At 23.1% G+C, this 23023-nt stretch overlaps 4 protein-coding genes across 4 annotated transcripts; all 4 read left to right on the top strand. All coding sequences in view use genetic code 6, as the record gives it.

Moving 5' to 3' along the window:
• Positions 1-924: 924 nt before the first annotated feature.
• Positions 925-3567, top strand: TTHERM_00998970 (transmembrane protein, putative; the record flags this gene model as incomplete). The annotated part of the gene is made up of 4 exons (XM_001030908.3): positions 925-931; positions 1011-1765; positions 1873-2511; positions 2989-3567. The coding sequence occupies 4 exons, from the start codon at positions 925-927 to the stop codon at positions 3565-3567; spliced, it is 1980 nt and encodes a 659-aa protein (XP_001030908.3).
• Positions 3568-4296: 729 nt separating this feature from the next.
• TTHERM_00998960 (peptidase C65 otubain protein) lies at positions 4297-7072 on the top strand (the record flags this gene model as incomplete). Its single annotated transcript, XM_001030907.2, has 2 exons — positions 4297-5484; positions 5723-7072. The coding sequence occupies 2 exons, from the start codon at positions 4297-4299 to the stop codon at positions 7070-7072; spliced, it is 2538 nt and encodes an 845-aa protein (XP_001030907.2).
• A 1989-nt stretch (positions 7073-9061) lies between these two features.
• Positions 9062-18045, top strand: TTHERM_00998950 (PH domain protein; the record flags this gene model as incomplete). The annotated part of the gene is made up of 13 exons (XM_001030906.2): positions 9062-9745; positions 10647-11043; positions 11760-12004; positions 12076-12718; positions 12813-13061; positions 13251-13580; positions 13697-14287; positions 14347-14747; positions 14859-15052; positions 15117-15333; positions 15399-15628; positions 15728-17382; positions 17609-18045. 13 exons carry the CDS (start codon positions 9062-9064, stop codon positions 18043-18045), a joined length of 6273 nt encoding a protein of 2090 aa, XP_001030906.2.
• Positions 18046-21065: 3020 nt separating this feature from the next.
• Positions 21066-21767, top strand: TTHERM_00998940 (hypothetical protein; the record flags this gene model as incomplete). The annotated part of the gene is made up of 1 exon (XM_001030905.2): positions 21066-21767. Exon 1 carries the CDS (start codon positions 21141-21143, stop codon positions 21765-21767), a length of 627 nt encoding a protein of 208 aa, XP_001030905.1. The 5' UTR covers positions 21066-21140.
• Between the last annotated feature and the right edge of the window lie 1256 nt (positions 21768-23023).

Below are 23023 nucleotides of genomic sequence, written 5' to 3'. Positions count from 1 at the left end.
TCTTAAAAATATCCCTTTTAAATTGAGTCAAAAAATTAATTAATTATAAAATATTCATAATGCTAAATAAAAATAAATAAAACTCTATATTATCAAATTATCTTTGTTGTAAAATATGTTATTAAAATAAATAATCTTAATAAATAAATAAATAAATCTATTAAATTTTATTAATCAAATTATTTGCTAAGCTATCATATTCTCATTCTCATAAAAGTTACTCTTTATTTATAAAATACACATAAAAAGACATAAAAATTTTTATAAATTTCTAATAATTAATATTTATTATCAATTTTGAATAATCATATTAAATTTTTGTAAAATATTTTGATATGCTTGTTCATTTAATAAGTATTCGTTTTTTCTATTTCTGTTAATTTTGTTTTAATTATTAATAACTTTTGTTTTTAGCTTAATTTATTCAACCAATTTAAATAGAAAATATTTATTTATTTTTTAATTTTTTATTTTATATTAAGAAGCTAATAAATGAAATAGAAATCTTTTAATAAATTATATTAAATTTTTTTTATATATTTAAAAATTCAATTTTATTCAATAATTTTAAAATATTTTCTTTTAAAAAATTCTGAAATACTTAATCTGCTAAGTTTGCCAGTAAAAATTGAGTTTTTAATCGAATGCGTCAACAAATACGTTCTAATTCACTGATCTAATACGCTGTATTAATAACTAGTGGATTAATAGATATTATATTTATTATTATTAAGAATAAGATAATAAAAACGTATTTGCTATTCAAATTACTTATCTCAACTCATTAAATCTAAGATACCACATTAAGATAGAAAATATTTCAATACATTTTTTAATTAATTAATAAATAAATAATAAAAAACACACTAAATCAAAAAATTTTTAATTGTAAGAAGGGTAAATAGATTTTAGGACTAATCGATAATGGATAGTATTAATTTTTGAAATTGTTATTTTTGTAAACTAGATTTTTCTAATGAAAATTAAAAAAATAAATAAATAAAATACAGGTACTCGTTTTAATAAACCTAAAGTGTTTGAAAGAATTTCTGACAATGATTTCTTAGTCCATTTTAGCAAGGACATGGATTTCGCATAAGTTTTAGAAGATATGATGCACTTAGCTGAGAAATACAATATTAGCTATAAAGATGCATTAATTTAATTTGTGAAATAGCTAAACATAAAGCTAAAATCTATCCATGTGATATCAAAAATAGATGTCTTTGGAGCGAAGTATTCAAAAGACGAAAAATATCATAAAGCTTTATCTAAAATTGTAGAGAAGTATCCCTTTTACATGATGGTTAGAGGTGATTCAAATAGCTTTTACAGATCATTTATGCTATCTTTAGTAATATCTCTTATTTTAAACAAGAAAACTCCTGTACTCATTTAGCTTATGAAAGACATTGAAAAAGTCACTGAAATTAATTTCAAGCACAAAAAAGTTAAAGCCAACAAAAGAAATGTAGAATTTATTAAGTGCTTTTTATTAAGTTTTCTCTATCAATGTGTTGAATTTAGTCTTGGATCTGTACAATTCAATTTAAAAGAATTTGTAAAAAAGTATAACTCTACTCCAATTGTAGATTTTGGTATGGTTATTTTTTGCAGGCATTTAATTTCAACAAGACTTGAAGATTTTTCTTCAGACTCAAAGTATTAGCATCTCGTAGATAAATCAAATGAAAATAAAATTCACAAATACTTAAGCGAATACACTTTAGAAGCTTTAGAATTTATTTATCCTGTTGCTGCTTAGGTAATTAAAAAATCATTATTAAGATTATCCTAACTAATTTATATCAATAAATTTATTTTATTTAACTTTTTTAGCATATTGTAATAAATAAATAAATTTATTAAAAGGCATTTTAAGTAGATTTAGTCATCTAAAATCTTTACTTGAATGATAAGAAATATGTTACTAATGAGCTAGAATTTAAGCCCTTACCTGGATTTGATTCTTTAGAAAAAATTATTCTTTGCTGCTAGAAAAATCATTTTGAATCATTAATACCTAAGGATTTGTACTTTACTCATTTATCTGAGTATGATGAAATTGAGCTTTTTGAAAATATTGACTAAGCAAAAAAAGAAAAGGACGGTTAGCTAAAAGACGACGACGATGATGATCTCTTAGATGATTTAGATGAAGAGACATATGAACAAGAACTTGAATAAAATAACGAAGATTATGAAGCACAATAAGATGAAAGTGTAACACCAGAAGAATAAAATAAAAGACATCATCATAATGAAGAAAAACGTGAGTAGCTTGATTCAAATTTGGATGATGAATTATAGCAAGAATAAGAAAGAGAATTATAAGAATAATAACAAAGATAAGAAGAAGAAAGGAGATAAAAGGAACTAGAATAATAACAAAGGTAAGAATAAGAAAGATTTTAAAGAGAAGCAGAAGAAGCCAGATTAAAAAAAGAGGCTGAAGAGGCAAGATTGAAAAAAGAAGCTGAAGAAGCTAGATTAAAAAAAGAAGCTGAAGAGGTAAGATTGAAAGAAGAAGCCAGGTTAAAAAAGGAAGCTGAAGAAGCAAGAATTAAAAAAGAAGTTGAAGAGGCCAGAATCAAAAAGGAAGCTGAAGAGGCTAGGTTAAAAAAGGAAGCTGAAGAAGCAAGAATTAAAAAAGAAGCTGAAGAAGCTAGATTAAAAAAAGAAGCCGAAGAAGCAAGAATTAAAAAAGAAGCTGAAGAGGCAAGATTAAAAGAAGAAGCCAGATTAAAAAAAGAAGCTGAAGAAGCAAGAATTAAAAAAGAAGCTGAAGAGGCCAGAATCAAAAAAGAAGCTGAAGAGGCTAGATTAAAAAAAGAAGCTGAAGAGGCTAGAATCAAAAAGGAAGCTTAAGAGGTAAGATTGAAAGATGAAGCTAGGTTAAAAAAGGAAGCTGAAGAAACAAGAATTAAAAAAGAAGCTGAAGAGGCAAGATTGAAAGAAGAAGCCAGATTAAAAAAAGAAGCTGAAGAGGCTAGGTTGAAAGAAGAAGCAAGACTGAAAAAGGAAGCTGAGGAGGCAAGAATGAAAAAAGAAGCAGATGAATTAAGGTTGAAAAAGTAAGCAGAGGACAAATAAAGGGAAGAAGAGAGAATAAAATTAGAGAAATAAAAAAGAGAAGCTGAAGATAGGGAAAGAGAAGAGAGTTTGAAAAGGTAAAAGGAATAAGAAGAAAGAAAGAAGCAAGATGGACTTTCAATTTCTTAAGATCAATAAGATAACATAGGAGATAATTCTTAAAGTTTAAGACATAGAAATGAATAGAGATAAGAGGTCAATTCTTCTATCAATCCTGAAGGTAATGAAAATCAAAACAAAAGTCAGGGTCAATCTTAATAAAATCATGGCTAGAAAAAGACATCTGAAAGGATATAGTAAATATAGCAATAACATTCTTCAGATAAATAAAATAAAAATAAAAAGAATCCCTAAACATATTGGATTTATATCGCAATTGGAGCTGCTGTATTATTTGGCTCTATTGTAGTTGATAAAGTTAAGAAAACTGAATTACAAATTAACCCATTATCACTTATTAAAAGCAAGCTCTGAAAAAGTATAAGTGCATATAAATAAACAAACATGAACCTTTAATTGAAACTCTAAAAATTATTCAATAAAAGTAAAATTAATTTCTTATTTAATTCAAGAAATGTCTGTTTATTGATTTATCTGTCTATGTATGATTCAAATTAGCCAACCAAAAATTGTTTATAATTTACTTTTACTTTTAAACTTTTAAATGAAAAATTATTATTAAATTTTTGATTCTAAATAAAATTTTAAAAAAATTGAATTAGTACAATAAATAATTTTTTATAATCATTCACAGTTTTATTTAGGTTGTTATGTAAAATGTTCCTTTGATTAAAAATAAACACTAATTTATTTTTTAAATTAAAATTTTAAAATAAAATAAAAGTTTCCTTTCATTCAAGCTAAGAAGAGTAAATAATGATATAATATTAACAAGATAAAAAATAAATTTATGAGTGTATTTGATTTATTAATAATTTAAATTAAAAATTATCACTTTAAATTCCTATTATCTAATTAAATCATCATGTTTTAATAGTATTAATATTTAATTGTTTATGATTGATAAATAATAAAATTTATTTATTTTTTTTAAATAATAAAATATCATGTAGTTTGTTTTAATTAAAAATCTAATTTATGAGATTGTATTATAATAATTAGTGAATGATGAAATTCGGCATATTTAATAAAGTTATGATGTTATTTTTGAGAATTAAAATCAAAACTTAGATTTTCTTTTGAATGTACTTTACATTCGGTGATTAACTTTATTAGAATATCACCAATCATTCAGCAATTAAATATTATCAGAAAATTTAGAAAAATAATAGATAAGATCTTTTAGTGACTTTTAAATAGATAAATAATAGGAGAAATTTTTTATTTATCTAACACTTAATATCTATCTATGTTTTTCACTCTGTCTCATAATAAATTAATTTAATAATTGAGATTAAGTTAAAAGATAGCAATAACAATTATTATTTACTACTAAATATAACAAAAATATTTTTGGATTAGGAAAAAAAGGAATAGATTGAAAGATAGTTATACATTTCATAAGCTAAATAAATAGATCTTAAAAATATGGAATAGCAAGCGAATTAATAATTTTAATTTTAGAGACATTAGGTTTATTAGATGTAGCAGGCAGAACAAAATAATATTTAAAATACGAATAAAATAATTATTCAAAAAAAAGAATATTTTGTGAAAGATATTCTTGAGATATTTTAAAATTATGAAATACTAAACATAATTAACTACTATGAATAGCGTATGGCATAAAACTAAGATTATAATAAACAACAATAACTCATAAGTAAACTAAATTTTAGTTATGAACCTTTGTAACTGTTTGGGTTATTAAGATTATATGCTGATTTTAACATTAAGAGTGATTAGCTCAAACAAGCCTATTATGACGCAAGCAAAAAATTTCCTTATTAAATTCTTATTAGAGGGGATGGTAACTGTTTCTATAGGTCATTTATGCTATGCTACCTATTTACAATAGTTATATAAAAAAATAATAAAGAAATTTTAAAACTATTCAAACAAGTTCTTGGCCTAAAGATTTTATAATATAAAATAGAAAATATCACTTAAAATCAAATAAATTTAACAGAAGAATTTAAATGCAGTTTTTTATAGTTTTGGATTAATGTATTTATAAAATGCTAGACCTAATTGAAAAATGATCACAAATATGAGCTCAAGGACCTCTTTTTAGACTATAACCATGAGCCTTTCGTAGATGCTGCTACAATTATTATTTGCAGGAATATCATTTTTGATAAATTTTAATATCTGCTTACAGATCCTAATTACTGTTTTTTCATAACAGACGAATCTAGAGAAAACTCTCCTAAAAATCTTGAACTTTATGGTTAAGAAGCTGAAGATGTTATCATACCAATAGCAGCTAAGGTAAATTTTAGCAATATTTATATATTTAAAATAATAATAAAATAACAACTTTCCAATCCATTTAATTAATCTAACTGTTTCAAGCACAAAAAAGCTATTCTCTCTAAATATAACAAACGAACGATGTTTGAAATATTTAGATTAGCAAAAACAAGATGTTTAAAATTAGATATTAAATTATAAAAATTTCAGCATTTATATGTTCATATTTAAATTTATTACATTAAATATATAAAAGGCTTTTGAAGTAGATCTGATTGTCAAAAATATTTATAGAATAAATTCGGAGATATTTTAAGATGAATATGAATACAAATTCGATGATAGCATAAAATCAAATGTGGTTTCTGTTTTATTTACTAAGGGTCATTATAATTGCTTGTTTACAAATTCAATCTGCTAAATAGATTCATAAGTAATTTTATGGCCTTAAGAAAATGAACAAGAAGGAATTTAAACAAATTAATAACTATAACAACAATTCAACAACAACTACTAATAGCTTTAAATGGAAAGTCCAAAAAAAATAGATAATTAATCTAATTAAGAAAATAAGTTAGCTGTAAGTAACTAAGTTAAAGAAAATATCATATAATCATAATATACATTAATTGAATAGTAAGAAGAATTATTAGAGGAATTTTCTTGCAAAATTTGCAAAAAAATAAGAGATGGCATAATCATTTTAACATAATGCTCTAAAAAAAATGTTTAGCATTGCCTAAAATGTATCGAATTGTATAAAGATCAAATGGAAAAACCAATAAAAAGTATTTATGAAAAATTATAAAAAGATATCAATTGCTAAAAATGTGATATAAAAGTAAAATTTATCAAAAGTTTTGAATGCAAATATTTACGGTATTTTACCAAATAACGTTGCATTAATTGTATAGAAAAAAAATATAAAAAGAATGAAATAATTTATACACCAATATTATATTCTATTTTTTAATTTAGTGAGACTTTTTCTGAAAACTATAGATGTTTTGAGTGCAAAAAAAGTGAATAAAAAGTTAAGTTATTAATTTATTATTAGAATATGGCTGATACTAGTTTCAATTTAATTATTTGTTAGCCATGCTATGCTAATAAATACTCGCCCTTTTTTAATAAATTAAATTTAATATAAAAATAATATGAGATTAATGATTATTTTGGCTAGTGTTAAAAATGTTTTGTAACAACTTAAGTTTTTATTTGTGAAGATGGTTAAAAACATTGTCTTGTTTGCATAAAGTAAATTATTAATTAGTTAGAAATTGTAAGTATAGAGAAGCTCAATTAATTACTAATTTACTTCTATTAAGCTATCTACTAACAAAAACTGTGCATCTATTGCTTATCCTAAGAGACAGCTGGAGATTTTTAGTTAGAAATATAATCGCCTTAACACAATTAAAAACCATACAATGTTTTTTTATGTAAAAGGTGTATTTTAAGAATATTTAAATTTTAAAATACGGAACTGTAGAAAAAGTTTAAAATAAATCTTTTTTATTTTAAAAGAGATATTGAATTATAGTTTTAATTTAACCCAGAAGTAATAAGGAAAACTATTTTTAAAAATTAGTCAATTAAAAATTGAATGTTGTTGTATCTTTTTTTATTTATTTATTAAAAAAGTTAAAACATCATTAAAATATAAATCTTGCCAATAAAGAATTCTTTATTGCTTTCATTTATTAATAAGTAAAATTCAAATAACTCTTAGTAATTATTTTTTATAAATAGATTTATGTATTATTTTATTTTTTATAATATTTTTATTGATATTTGTAAAGAAATAAATTAAAACTTCAAATTAAATTAAAAAGCTCAAAATTGATTTTGAAGTTGTTAAAGAAATTTTACTTTTTAATCAAAAACTAAAATTGATTATTTATCTAAATTTATTTCTATAATAATTGAAGCTTATTCTAAAATTAGGGTTAATAAATAAGTAATTAATAGGGTCGATAGTATATTCGGTTTTACTGTATATTGTTCGGTTTAACCATATAAAATATATATGGTATTAGGCCAAATATAAATCTAAAAATCAATATTTAATAAACCAAAATCCTACAAAAATTGCCATAATTTAACAAAAAGAGGTATGCTTCTATATCTTTTAAATAAATATATGCCTGAAATGTATTAGATGTACAAAAAAATTATATTTTATTCATAAAAATCAAAAAGAATTAGGAATAAAAATAAATAAGGTAATCTTAATTGAATTTTTACTTTATATTTTGAAAAAAAATTATGTTTATTTATTTTAAAAACGATAGTAAGTAAGTTGAATTATTATTGAGAGTAATAAAAATTTATGATTTAGGTTTATTTTGCATATAAAAATTGTAAATCTAATTTGGAATGATTAAATAAAAATGCTTAAGGTTATTTTAGGCATAAATAGAATTAAACTATTGAGTGTAAAGTTTTTGTAATTAGACTGATTGAGGATATAATTAAAAGTATTAATTTGAAATTGAAAAATTAATGAAGTATATTTTTAAAGTTATGTTCAAGGAAATTAAATACACTCAATTTTGTATATACTTATCTAATATTTATTTTAGTGTTTGAATGATAAATGACCACAGATTTAACTTCACATTAAAAATATCAAATAATTTAATTGCGTATTCTTAATTATTAACACTTTCAAATTAGAAAATAACTAACTTTCTCTTTAGAAAGAAAATTTATCTAATAAATAAAAAAATCAATAAAAAAAGATGGAGAAAGTCAAATGAAAAATAAATTAATAAGATAAAAGAATGAAAATATACCAAATTATGTATAAATGAGTGTGCCATTAAAAAAATTATATATTAATAGTTAAGTAATTAAATATCAAAATACAAATGCGAGCATATATACCTCTATTGATTTATTTTTTGACTAAGTAACAACATACTTTTAATGATAGAAATAAGGAATAATAAAAAGGATAACAAAGTAATTAAAAGGAAAGTAAAAGAGACTTTCTAAAGAAAAAATCATTGATTAATTGATTGATTGTTCAATTGAATAACTATCATTAATAAATAATATTTATCAAGTTAAAAGTAAAAGGAAAATAATCCTGGTATTGATTGATTGTTAGATAGATAGATAGAATAAAAAGAATAAATCAATAACAAAATAACAACAAAAATCTTATATATACTTATAAATAAATTATTAAAGGAGTTTGCAATACATTCACCATTTTTAGCTAAGGAGGAAGCAAATTAAGTTATCAACCAAGTATCTGCATAAGCAGGATAAATATTTATTATAACAAACAAGAGGTTTCACGCTTATTGCCCTGGTAGGAATAAACTTACCTTTAAGAGAACTTAAAATTATTAAAATTTATTAACCTTATTTATTGCCATCACAGATAATCTAAAGAGAACAACAAAGCAGAAAAGAAACTAGCAAAGCCTATTTTAAAGAGTATTTGAATAGGACTTATCAATAATAGATTATAATAATAAATTTAGCTATTTATATTCTTAAACTCAATATAAAAGTAAAGGATAGAACTGGATTTTAATTCAGCAGTAAATAAATATATAAGAGTAATTGAGATTGTAAAAAGATGAATCCTATTCCTATTTCAAACTCAAATTCATTTTTGGGTTTCGTCCCATCAATGGTAATTTAGCATTTGCATGAGAAAAGTATCAAAAAAGATAAAATTAATTTGCCAGAAAAGTAATCACTAAAATCTGTTGTTATGTTTGCTGATATTAGTGGATTTACAAATCTAACAGAAACTTTAAGTAAAAGAGGTCCAGAAGGCGCTGAAATTATTGCTTTTGCCATTAATCGTTATATGGAATTGATGGTCAAAGAAATAGGGCGGTCTGGAGGTGATATTTTTAAATTTGCAGGTGATGCAATGATTGTTGTTTGGCCTCCACCCAAGCATGAAAACCAGCTATAAAATACCTGCCGTTAAGCTGTTTAGGCGGCACTTTCAATTTAATCCAAATTAGATAATATGAATATCACTGATGGTGTTAAATTATCAGTTAAAATTGGTTTTGGTGTAGGAGATTTTTCAATTATATACGTTGGTGGTATTTTTGGCAGAGCCGAATATCTTCCAGCAGGAGATCCACTTACCTAAGCTTTCAGCGCAGAGCACGAAGCTGAATCAGGTGGTGTTATTAACTGTTCTCAGTAGATCTACGACTTAATTTAAAATCATTTTGAATGCAAAGTAAAGAATGCTGACCACAAGATATATTAAGTTTTGAAAGTTAAAGAAAAAGTTATGGTAAGAAATGTTTGTTTTTTAACTATAAATTTTCCTTTATAAAAGCAATTATAAGCAATAATAAACTAGATTATTTTTGTATAATTTAGCAGTGTAAGATTTAGTAATTAGTTTGTTTCCATATTTGCAAATCCTAAAATATTCACATTAGCTACATAACTACCTTAATATCATTTTTAGATATTTAAAAGAAAGAAAGTATGAATGAATGCAATCAAGCAAGCAAGATAGTCTATTTTATTACAACTTTTTGGTTCTATAAAATTTAAGATAAATTTAAAAGCTCTTAACAATCAATCATTAAAAAACAACGCCATTTATTTATCGTTTAATTATTTTTTTATTTTTTCACAGTTAGAAACTGATAAAATTAAATAATTTAGAAGTAAAACTAATTTACCAAGCAAACCATACCTTTTGTTCACTCAAAAGTAAAAGTGCCTAAAATTAAATTTTAATTACTAATAAATTTTATTTCTAAAGATTTTAAAAAAATAAATTTTCACCAACCGAAGAACTTTAGCAAAATATTCATAAAATTAGATTGGCTAAAGCTAGAAGAGGATTAAAATTAGCTAAAATGAAATACAGAATAAAAATTTGCTAATAATTAATTAAATATATAATTTCTAACATTTAGATTTGATAAGTTGAATTAATTAATTATAGATAAAATTATAATTTTTGTTTGAATTTCTCAGATTACTGTTACTTAAATGATAAATTAAAAATCAAGATTTATTTATTTTATCTTACACTTATTGATTTTTTAATAAAAATATAAATTAAATTCGTTACACTCCTCTAAAATAATATATAAAAATGATCACTTTTTAAACCAATTTAGCGTTTATTTTCTCAAGTAAATCCATTTATTAAATCTTTTTTATGTAAAAATTAGGTCAAAGCTGATGCGATGATGATTAAAGATAAAATGAGAGCTTCAGATATAGAAAAAATTAAGTCAGGAGTATTATAATATGTACCACGTTCTCTCTAAGCTTACATTTAATACGAATAAGAATAATGGAGTTCAGAATTGAGAGTAGTTACAATTATGTTTATGAATATAGGTATTGATTTATCTGATTGCGCTGATGAAGAAGGTTTAAACAAAATTTAAAAGGTTATACAAATTATCCAAAAGTGTGTATACATGTATGAAGGTTCTTTAAATAAATTTTTGATGGATGACAAAGGTTCTACTTTAATTGTTGTCTTTGGTTTACCTCCTATTACACATTAAGATGATGCTGTAAGAGCAGTACTCTGTTCTTATGCAATCAAAAACTAGCTAAGTAAGTATTTTTTTATATGATTTTTTACGCCAAATTCCAATTTAAATTTTGAGGAACAAATAAAATAAAAAATTAAGCAATTTTTAATTGAATGGAAAGCAGTAAAATCAAATAAGAATCTTTAAATAGTAAAAATATTGTTAAGAATTGATTTTCATTTAGTAATAATTAGCATCCCCAAACCTTTTTTAATTTGAGTAATTAAGAAATTAATTAATAAATGATTACCACTCTCATAATTTTCTTCCACACCAATAATTCCTAAATTAGCAAAAACTATCCTTGTGCAAAATTAAAATAGTTGTGTTTAACATAAATCTGAAAGAAATTGCAAAATTTTTTATTATCAGATACTTTTTATGCATATTTTAGCTTAATAGTTGATTAATTTAGTAAAAGGTAAAACCTATTCTCAGTTTTTTCATAACTTTTTGTAAGAACTAAACAAAAGTAAAAAACAAGTTGAAGAAATGGATATTTTTTAATTTAAGACAAACTAATTAGGAAATGGAATTAAAAATAAATTATGTGCAATTTTTTAAATTAATTGGAGAATAATGAATGTAGTTTGTTCAATTATACAAAAAATAATAGTTTTATTTTATTTAATAAATAATTTTAATAGAAAAAGAGCTTAAAAATTGATCAATTATTTTTTTATTTTATTGTAAATGTATTTTTGATTTAAAAGTTAATATAAATTATCTACTTAATAGGAAAATAAAGTTGTAAATGCAGTATTGGAATTGGTACAGGTTTAGTTTTTGCTGGTGTTGTTGGTACTAGTGGTAACAGAAGAGAGTATTCAGTTATTGGTGATAGTGTTAATTTATCAGCTCGTATTATGTAAAAAGCATGCGAATAATAAGATGAAAATTTCAAAATATTGTGCTCAGAAGCAACAATGAAACAAGCTCAAAATAAAATATCATTTAAATTTAAAGATTCATATAAATTTAAGGTAAATTTATTAATTAATTTGTTTATCGATATTGAGCAGTAAGATAAAATAATTTATGAAATAAACAAAAGGGAAAATCTGTCTATCTTCCAATTTACTACCCTCTTGATTTAAATGACAAGTAACTAAGTGAGTTAGATAGAGAAAATAGATTCCCTTCTCTAAGAACTCATCTATTTGCTTTCCCGATGGATCCTGAAGAAAAAAAGCTCAAAAAAAAATTTTTTAATTTTATGCACGGGAAGAGTAGAGCAGAGTAACTTTATGAAGCAAAGCATCAAGTGCAAAAATTTTTAGAATACTGTGAATTGACAACTGGCAATCAAATTCTAAAAGGTTGTCTCATCATTCAAGGAGACATGGGTATGGGAAAGAGTCTCTTTTTAAGAAATTTGATTTACGAAACTCAGGCACATATCGATAAAAGTAGTAAAAAAATATAATATGAATATAATGAAAGACCTAGAATAATAGTTTCCAATCTTGATCCTTCAAATAAATTCAAAAAGATGAATATCATGCGTTCAGTTCTTAAAGAAATAATTTCAATTATAGAATAAAGAGTATATGAACAAAGTCAGCTCTAACAGTTATTTGGTGAAAAAAAATATAATCAAATATTCAAAAAAGATAAAGATGGAGACTCTAAAAATAGATAAGTTCTTGATGACAGAAAGTATTTCAAAATAGCTAATTTTATAGATAAAGGAATATGTAAAATTAATAATCTTTTACTTTAACATTAAACAGAACTATTCTTTTCCTTATTAGTTACTTATTTACTTACTTATTTATTTATTATGAAAAGTTCAATCGGACAGTATCAGAATAGGCGATAACTCAAATAAAGATTATTAAAAAAGAATATAAGATTTTAAAGAAATTTGTGGTTTAACTGAATATAACTATGTAGAAAATTTCCCACCTCCCTTCAATACTTTGAAAGAAAAAGAATTCAAAGAAAGACACAAAGAAGAAAAGAAATAACTTTCAAAATTAGCCCTTGAAATCTTTTCAATTTACTTTTGTCAAACTTTATAAAAAGGCTCTAGAAAAGGTATTTCAAAAGTTAATTAATTTAAAGCAAAGTCCTAATTAAATAATTAATTAAATGATTGGATGGATGGATGGATATATTTTTTAAATATTCAGTTTTTATTTTTGTAATTTGAGACTTTTTTTTCATAAATTTAATAAATTCAACTTTTTTAATTTTAAACTGAAAATTTTTAAAATAAATTTATAGACTCTACTACTTCTATTGGTAGTCAAGAAAGTAACAATGACTCACAAAGAAGATATAGAGAAAAAATAGCTCCTCTTGTTTTATGTCTTGAAGATCTCCAATATGCTGATCCTTACTCTTTCAAATTGTTAAAAGACATTCTTAAAAAATTTGATAGAGTCTTTATTATCGGAGCCATGAGAAATGCTTCTATAGAAAAACCTAGTTTCCCAACTCCCTTCCTTCCACCTTAGGAGGTATAAAATTAGAATTTCATAATGTAAGTTAAAGAAACTTTATATGATGCAGAGCACAGAAACATGGATAACGATTCATTCAACTCTGATATTGGTAATTATAATATTTCATTAATTCAATCAATTATTAAGTTTTCACAAAAAATATGTTAAAAAAGTGATATTATAACTTTGTAAATTTAAACAAACTAATTTTAACTGAATAAATAGATAAATAAACAGATTTGTGCAAAATAATTGAAATCAATGGGTTACCTATGGATGAAATAAAATAGATAATAAAGGAAGTTTATAATTTAGAGAAACTAAGTTATATACAAAAAAAAGTCTAATAAATAGAAACTTAAGGAAATAATAATTAAAATATATAAAATGGAAATGGACACCAAGAACAGCATATTGTGAATTAAATGCAGAATAATTAGTATAATAAAAAATTAGAATAAGAAATTAAACTGAAAGAGAAGATAACTGAATACGAAAAAGATAATTTTAGCTATCTTTTCTTTTCTAAAATTAAAAATGAACTTGCATATTTCCCTGACCATCTTTTTCACAATTTTTTGTACTTGAAAACATCAGGAAATCCTTTAACTGCTTTACATTTGATAGATAACTTACTTAAATAGAAGCTTCTTATCATTAAAGACTTTAACTTTAAACCAAATACCCCAGAAATCGAGGATGAGCTAAATAACATTTATAATTATGATGAATTAGAACCTAAAACTGGATATATCACTCCTCATCTTAAAAAAGCAATTTTGCTCGAAGATTTGGTAACTATCGATGTTCCTTTATGTAAATTCTAAATTTTATTTATTTATTTCATGATTTTTAACTTGTTACATTTAATAAAGGTAAATACAATGTGAATACTCCAATACAGGATAAACTAGGATGCTTGGATTTGCTTATTTTAAAAATAGCAAGTGTGATTGGAGATATTTTTGATTTGTAAACTCTGATCAAAGTGCACCCATTTGGAAATGTATTAAAAACAGATAAATTAGTTGAAGCTCTAAATGCTTTAACTGATTAAAATATTTTAGAAGTCATAGACTAAAATGAGAACAACGTCATTTATAGATTCTGTCATTCATTTGTAAGGGAAACTCTCTATTAGCGATTGATTTATACATAAAGGAGATAAATTCATTTGATTGTTGCAGAAACTTTCTAAAATACCTTGTCTCTTCCATACAACGAAGAAGAAGACATTGAAAAACTTAAATATTAATGGCTACTTGGAGAAAATTCTGTAAAAAATTAATTAATTAAATAAATAATTTCTTTTCTAAATATAAATTGGTTTTATAAATTAAATATATAAATTTTACAATTAATTTCATGATAATTTTTATATCTAAAGAAAGACATATCTATTGATAATCTACCTCATAAGGCTAAAAGATCTATTATTGTTAAAAAGATTTAATCTCAACTCACGGCATCTGCAAGTAGCGCTAATACCATGATTAAAGAGGATTATTTATATAAGAAATCAGACTTCAGTAAATATAGCTGGGCGGAGCGTTTTGTATTGATGAGCACAAAGGATATTAGGTATTAATTTATAAAAAATAAATATATTTTTTGTTTATGATGTTTTATTTTGCATTAAAAAAAGGTATTACTATAATAGAGAGGATTCTAAAGAAAAACCAGAAGAATATTTAGGAGCTATTCCTCTAAGATTTATTTATGAAGTTAATATGCTTGATCCTAAATAATATGGTAGATCAGATTATCCTTTTATCATTAAAGCAAGTAATTGGTATAAAAAAACTAAATAATGTTCAAAGAGAGATTTCTTCTTCACATGTAAAACTTAAGAATAATATGAAGTAATAACCAAACATACATACATAGATAATCTTAATAATTAATCAATTTAATTTATTTCTAAAAGGAATGGTACATTTATTTGAATATTGCTAAAACGAAAGCCCTTTAAGATGAATTCCATAGAGAGTATGGTAAAGTAAACATCTTAAAAGGAGGTTTGGATATTGATGTAACAATCAAAAATTTAATTGAATAAAAAAAGTCTCAGATTTCTACCAAAATAGATGCTGCTAAAAGATAAAGAAGAAATACATACCTTTCAGGCAGCAGTCCTAGCAACAAGAAATACAAAGAGTAACTTTTTTTAATTTTATTTGAAGTTATTTAAGAAATAATAAGGTTTTTTGAAAGATTTAAACTGAAATTAATTATAAATCAATAAAAAATAAAAAGCAAACCAAAAGATATCGACAACACTGAGGAGTAAAACCAAAATCAGTAAAAAATATAAGAAAGTTTAAAGCAAATGCTGGAAATTTTCATAAAAAGAGGGATGATTCTCTTTTTTAGTCAGCTATTTGCCTAGTCCTACCATACTTAGGATGGTATCAGAACTTTTGGGGAAACCACCAAAGCTTTTAGGACAATACCTTTTGAACCAATTTAATTGTAACATAGCAACTACAGGTCCTAAAATAGTATTTCACATAAAGCTTCTGTTGATTATGAAGATTCAGATGGACTTTCAAAGGGAAATAGCCCAATATCTTCAATTAATCCTGCTTTTGCTATGATAAATAAAAATGTAATTTTAGATGACTAAGGAAACAAAAAGAGAGTAACTATTTTAGTAAATTCAGATAATAATTCGCCTTCTCATAGACCTAAAAATGAACCACGTAAATCTATTCTCATGAAGAGTAGTGGAGTTTCTACTATATTTGGGCTAAACGAAAGCTAAGGCTATCAAAGCTAAACACCCTCCGAAACTAATATTCCTGTAAATGGCTCTAAAAACTACAATTTAGAACAGGATAATACTCCAAGTAAAATAGTACTGAGCAAAGTAGCATGTGATAATGAAGAAAATTCTTCAGCTACTATTCAAAATGCTAATAATAATATGCCAGGTGGAATCAGTTCAACTTCCAAAAATCATAATTATGATAATTCTGAAAATAGGTCCCCTTCCAAGCCACCCTTGCAATAATCAAAGTAACCAGCCCTACCTCCTTAGTTGAAGCAATAAATTCAAGCAATATCTTAAAGACCTTAGTATGTGGAAAATTCATATGAAGAAGAAAATTAATAAAAATATTTTCAAAATGGTTCTTAAAATAGTATGAAGAGACCACTTTTATAATCGTCTTCACCACCGTTAAAATATAATGAAAATGAACTAACATAACCTAAACTGCTAGTGAATGATAAAGTAGAAGAGTTTGATGGTGTTGGAGGACTCTAATTTAAAAATAGATAAGAAAATTAATCACCAGAGCAAAGTCCTCCTTCAAGTTATAGAAGGAGTGTATCACCTAATAATTTACCAAACAATAGCAGATTTAATGTTAATGCTAAAATCACAAATAATGTAGTTGATATGAAGAGATCAAGCACTCAGAGCACTTTGAATCCCATGTTGAATGCTCAAACAAACAACACAAATAGCTTTTACAATACAAATAATCAAAGCTATCTATTGAGCATGAACTCTTCGCCATCAATTAATCCTTAATCTAACTCTATGATAAATTAAAATAGTTTCAACTTGTATAATGACAAAAGTTAAAACTAAAATATCAATGACTTTTCTAGAAATTAATTTGATGACACTATTTAAAGCACTTATAAATAGAATCACTTTAATAATTCGCAAATTAGGCATCCATCATCTTTGAATTAAATCGGAAATTAATTTATAAGCTCTAAGCAAAGCGAATAGTTCTATGAAGAGGAATAAAGCAGAATCAGAGTTCTGTCAGGAAATTAAAATATTTAATCTGACTTCCAAAAAAAGATGAATAACAACAACTCATCTAGAATCAGCAAAATTTCATAATAAAACGACATGGTTCCCATATCCAAAATCAATAACATCTATGGAGACAGTAAATTTATTTATTCATTTTAATTCAATTTTTCATAATTATCTCTATTTATTTTTGATTAGTTTGATAAAACAATTTAAAAGATTTTCAAGTCATTTTCTAAATTATCAAATTAATATGCAAATACTTAATAGTAGCATGTTGAACCATTAATATTTTTAAAAATTCAGCTATTGCTTTATTTAAACAAAATTTCTTTTTTTTAAATAATCTTTTTAATTAAAAGAAACTTACCTAGCAAAAGCTCTGAAGGTCTAAAATCCTATTAAGGGTGATCTAAAATTAGAAGAGGGGAGTATGTATGAAGTTAAAATAAGCAAAAATTTGAATTAAGAATATGTTTAAATAGTTGCTAATAATAAATCAGGTATATTCAAGAAGGAGATATTCAAATTTATCAATAATCCTGAATTGAATACCTATTAATTTAGTGCTAGTAAGTATACTCCTAGCTAAAGTATGGGATACGATTATCCTTAATAAAGACAAGTAGATAATATACCACTCACCAATTCTTTGAATATGGACAGCTAAAATTTATCTAGTTATTAATAAATGGATTATTCTAAATAAATTCCTCTCTCAAATGTCACTCCAATATCCATGTACCAAAGATCATTTTAAAGAAACATCTAAAAAAATAATTAAAGCCAATACTTTTGATTTTTTTTAAGTTTGGCTTGCTTTTTACTTATTTACTTACTTATTACTTAAATACTTCCAACCAACTTAAATCCCTATATATCATTTTTTTTATTTCTGAAATGAAAAGATAAGGATAAAAAAAGATAAACAAATAACCAAATAAATAAAAATCCATTAAGTAAATGAGTAAATAAAGAAAGTAATCAAAACAATTTAAACTGTAGAAATATATTAATAATAATTGTGCTATAAATAAATAATTAATTACTTACTTCTAAATCATTGTTTATAATTCTTGATAAAAGTAAATATAATTATTATAAGTCTAAGCTTAACAAATTAAAATAACATATCATAACATAACATAAATTATAAATAATCTCATATTTTTCAACAAATAAATGTATTACATACGTATTTTATTTACTTCGTTTTTTACCTAAATTATAAATAAACTTCTGTAAATCACCTTATTCATTCATTATTAATTTTTTTAATTATTGTTGGATACAAAAAAAATTGAGTTTTCCAGTTTTGAACATCCATAAATGGTTATCATAAAATTAAAGTTCTATCAAATATTATTATTGATTTTTAAAGTATAAAATTTTTTGACTTTATGGATTACTATTTAATTAGTATTCTGTAGTAAATAAATATATATTTACTTCTATGAAAGCAGTCAAATTGAATTTGTTTCTGATAATACATTTTATAATTAATTTTATTCTAATCTATTTAATTAATTTCAAAAATATAAGTATAAAAATTTCTAATACTAAGATTTTTTAATAAAATATATTGAAGGTTAATTATTATTTTAATTGTGTTTGTAAAATATTTATTTTAAACTAAAATATATAATTTATTTAAACAATTAGTCTTATAAAATAAAAATAGTATTTTATTGCTTTGATGTAAAAGTTATCCTAAATCATACCTAAAATATTTGTAGATTTCAAAATTATTTAATTTTCATCATTAGTCATTTATTTTAATTTAAAATTTAAGAAATAATTAAAGTATTAGAATAAACTAAAAATAAATATGAAATTTATAATTAATTTAATGAATGAATATTATTTGGTTAATAATAAAAGTTAGATATTTTTGTTTTTAAAAAGCATTTTATAAACACTTTTAATATGGTAAATATAATTATTTATGGTTACTAACTAATTGAAAAAATAACTCTTGATATTTTTTAAAATTTATTTGATGAATAAATGAAAAATAATAAAAGTTAATTTTTTTTGTTTTTGCAAAACATTTAAAATGTGTCTTGAAATTGATAAATTTAGCTATTATTACTAACTGATAAGTATGGCTAAATTAAAATTCTAAGTACTTTTTTAAGATTCGATTTTATTTTATAAAAACAATATTTCATAATTTTATATCAAATAAATGTGTTCACTTATGAAATCTTAGATAGAATATACTCACTTAATAATACTATCTGTTTAGTTAAAGCTAAATAAATATCTTACAATGATATTAAATAGGTCTTTAATTTCTTAAAAAATGTAAATAAAAATAGAAGGATTTATTTTTCGTGAGATAAAAAAGAAAGAAGTGAAATAAAAATATTAAAAAATCTTAATTTTATAATTTCTTCTATTTGATGTATCTATTTATAATTTTTCTGGTGAGGTAATTAATTATCATCTAATCAATTTTTTTTCTGATATAAAAAATCAATAAATAAATAAATTATATATTTTTTCGAATTCCTAATTTAAGTTGATTTCAAAATGAGATATTTTTGTGTTCGATGAAGATAACATAAACTGTGAAATATATTCACCATCCATGAATTTATTTGCTTATCTTTTAAGTTAATTTTCGTGTTTGTGTAGATTTTAATTAACTGTAATAGTTATCTTAATTTTTTAATTAGGTTCATTCAAGGACAGCAACACTAATTTATTACAATTTTACGTGTCTCTTTTGTTAGGTAAATAAAATAATGTAAATTTTGCAATCATTCTTAATAAGCAATTTTTGTTTTTCTTAAAGCTTAAAAATACTCATAAGCATTATAAAATTACAATAAAAAAGCTTAATTCCTATGCATTCTTTCTATGCTAATTTCATAAAAATAGGAAATCTTTATTCAAATAAATATTATTATGAGTTAAATGAACAATTTAATAATCTGCTTATATATTTATCTTATTAGCAGTAAGAAAAATGGATATAAACATATATGTATGTTACTATTTAAATTAAAGCTTGATTAATATTAACTTTTAAAGATGATTAATATTTTGATATTCATTTTTTCCAAAAATTGCTATCAAATACTTCTAAGATAATCTTAAATTTACATATTTATAATATGTTTCTTGAATAATTCAAATAACTAAATTGAATTTTTGATTGTGTTTTATAAAGTTATTTTAAGCTATATTACCTAATAATATCTTAATTCATTAAGTATATAGCATCTGAACTTATGTAAAAAACCAATAGCTAGCTTATTAATGCTAAAAAATGTAAGTTGCTAGTTATAATAAATGATTTTATACGCATTTATAATCTTATTCATATTCATTTTGGTAATACTCTTTCAAAATAATTGAATTAACTGACTAAGATTTGATCATCTAAAATATAAACTATTTTGTACATGATTTATAGAATTTATTTTAAATGTTAAATTGTTTTATATTTTTTTGAAGAAAAGTTTATTTAAGACACTAAATTTCACATTTATTCTTTTTAAAATAAATTTTTGATCAGGTTGCTCATAAAATAGAGGTAAGCATAAAATTGGATTGATATAAGCATGCAAAGATTTTTTTATATCTTTTATGATTGGGTAATATTTTTTTTCTAATCACCAAAAAAAGATATTTCATGCGTGATTAAAAAAGCAAATAAATTTACAAAAATACAATAAAGTTTTAGTAAAGATTTCTCGGGTGATCTTCTAATTCAACTCTAAGTCTATAAAATTAATAAGATTTACCTTTTTTTTCTCTTGATTCACTCATCAAATTAAATTGAGCGAAACTTGGCAAAATTTTATTTATAAAAAAATAATAAAACATAAATTAATTAAAAACTTACTTTCATCAACTTAAAAAAAAGCAAAACCAAAAGATAAAATGTATTACCCAGGATAAGGCGGTCACCACCATCACCATCACCACCACAGTGGAGAATACCAATAAGGATACCAACAATTTCCCCAACAAGGATATCCTTAACAACCATACAATCAATATCCTACCCAACCTATCCCAGTCGTTACTAACGTTGGATACGGACAACCTTAAGTTTTCTACAACTGCACCATTAGATCTTACACTAATCCCAATCACTACCTTTTCGTTTCTAATGATGGTGTTAGAGGTCTTGGATAAGACTACGATATCAGAACTCACCCCAATGTTGAAGAAAGAAACAAATTCATTATTGAGCATTTAGGAAATGGCCTTTGCATCATCAAGCACTAAATGAGTGGTTAATACCTTTTCGTTGCTAACGACGGTTCCAAAGGATACGGTAGTGATTATGATGTTAGATCTCACCCCTACGCTGAAGAAAGAAACAAAGTCTATGTATTAAAAACCTAAACTCCTGGTGTCTGGGCTATTTAATCTACTGCTTGCAATCAATATATCTTCTGTTCTAATGACGGTGTTAATGGATACGGAGCTGACTTCGATGTTAGATCTCACCCTCATATTGAAGACAGAAATATGTGGTTTATTGATGGATTCATGTACTGATCTGCTTGCTTAAATGCAAGTATGTTTAGTTATATATTTTCAAAGCAATAGCTTTTTATATAAATTTAATAAATATTTTATTTGCATATTCTATATTAGTTAAATTAAATAAAATATTCATAGTTCTTCTCAAACAATACCTAGTTATTTATTAGTTCAGCATTCAATATATATACTTATTTATTTATTTTACCATCATATTAACTTATTACGCAATTAATAATTTGAAAAAAAAAATAGAAAAATAAATAACTTAAAAATTAACCTTTCAAAATAAATAAATTTACTTACACAGTTGTACAAAATTTTTTTATATTTTTAAATGTGTTTAATTAAAAAATGAATGGTCATGCTAAAAAATGGAGTTTTTATTCAATAAAAAATAAATTAAATTTCCATTAAAAATTTCAAAACTGAATACATATATATTACTTAAAATTAAAAAAAAATTTAAAAGATGAGCCTAAAACATATAGATTTGCATGTCTATTTATATTATTTTTATATTTTTTTTGTTTTTTATTTAATTTTATTTATTTATTTTTATGCTTTTTTTTATCAATTTAATAGTTTTTATTTATTTATTTTTATTATTTTTATTTATTTATTTTTATTTATATTTTATTCATTTATTTTTTGATTTTATACTATTTTATAAATATTTCAATAAATTATGAGAGATATATCGAGAGATGATTGGAGTTCTGTATCAATGTTTTATCTAAGCTTAGTATTTAAAAAATAATATTTTATAATTTTAATTTTTCTAAAAGAGAATGCGATTATATATTTCAAATCATTTGTTTAGTTATTTATTTTTTTTATTTTGAAAAATCCATTTTTTTTTACTTGCCTTCCAGCAAGAAATAAAAGAATTACTACATAATATGATCAAGTGTTAAAAAATTGGTAGTAATCGCATAAAGTCACAGATTTAAATTTTTTATTTTTGGGCATGTCTGCGACTTTATTTTTTAAGTATGAAAAACTTTGAAGATCATTTTTAGTAATTCTTTCACTTTCTTTTATTTTTTCTTCTATTTATGATTTAATTAGTTAATATATTATTTATCTTTTCTGATCTCTAATAGTTTTTTATTTTTCCCCCTTTATTAATTAATTAAACAATTTTCAAAGTTAGGTTTTTTTAAATTTTGAATCTTACTATTAATCAAAAGCAAATAAATAGCAAGCAATACGAACTAAAATTGTCTTTAAATTAAAAATTTTATAAATAAAATAGAATAATTTATTTA

This window comes from Tetrahymena thermophila (assembly GCF_000189635.1).
Source record: "Tetrahymena thermophila SB210 genomic scaffold scf_8254595, whole genome shotgun sequence".
Taxonomy (NCBI): domain Eukaryota; phylum Ciliophora; class Oligohymenophorea; order Hymenostomatida; family Tetrahymenidae; genus Tetrahymena; species Tetrahymena thermophila.
Note: the sequence above shows the minus strand (reverse complement) of the source record. Positions and strands in the feature narration are given on the sequence as shown.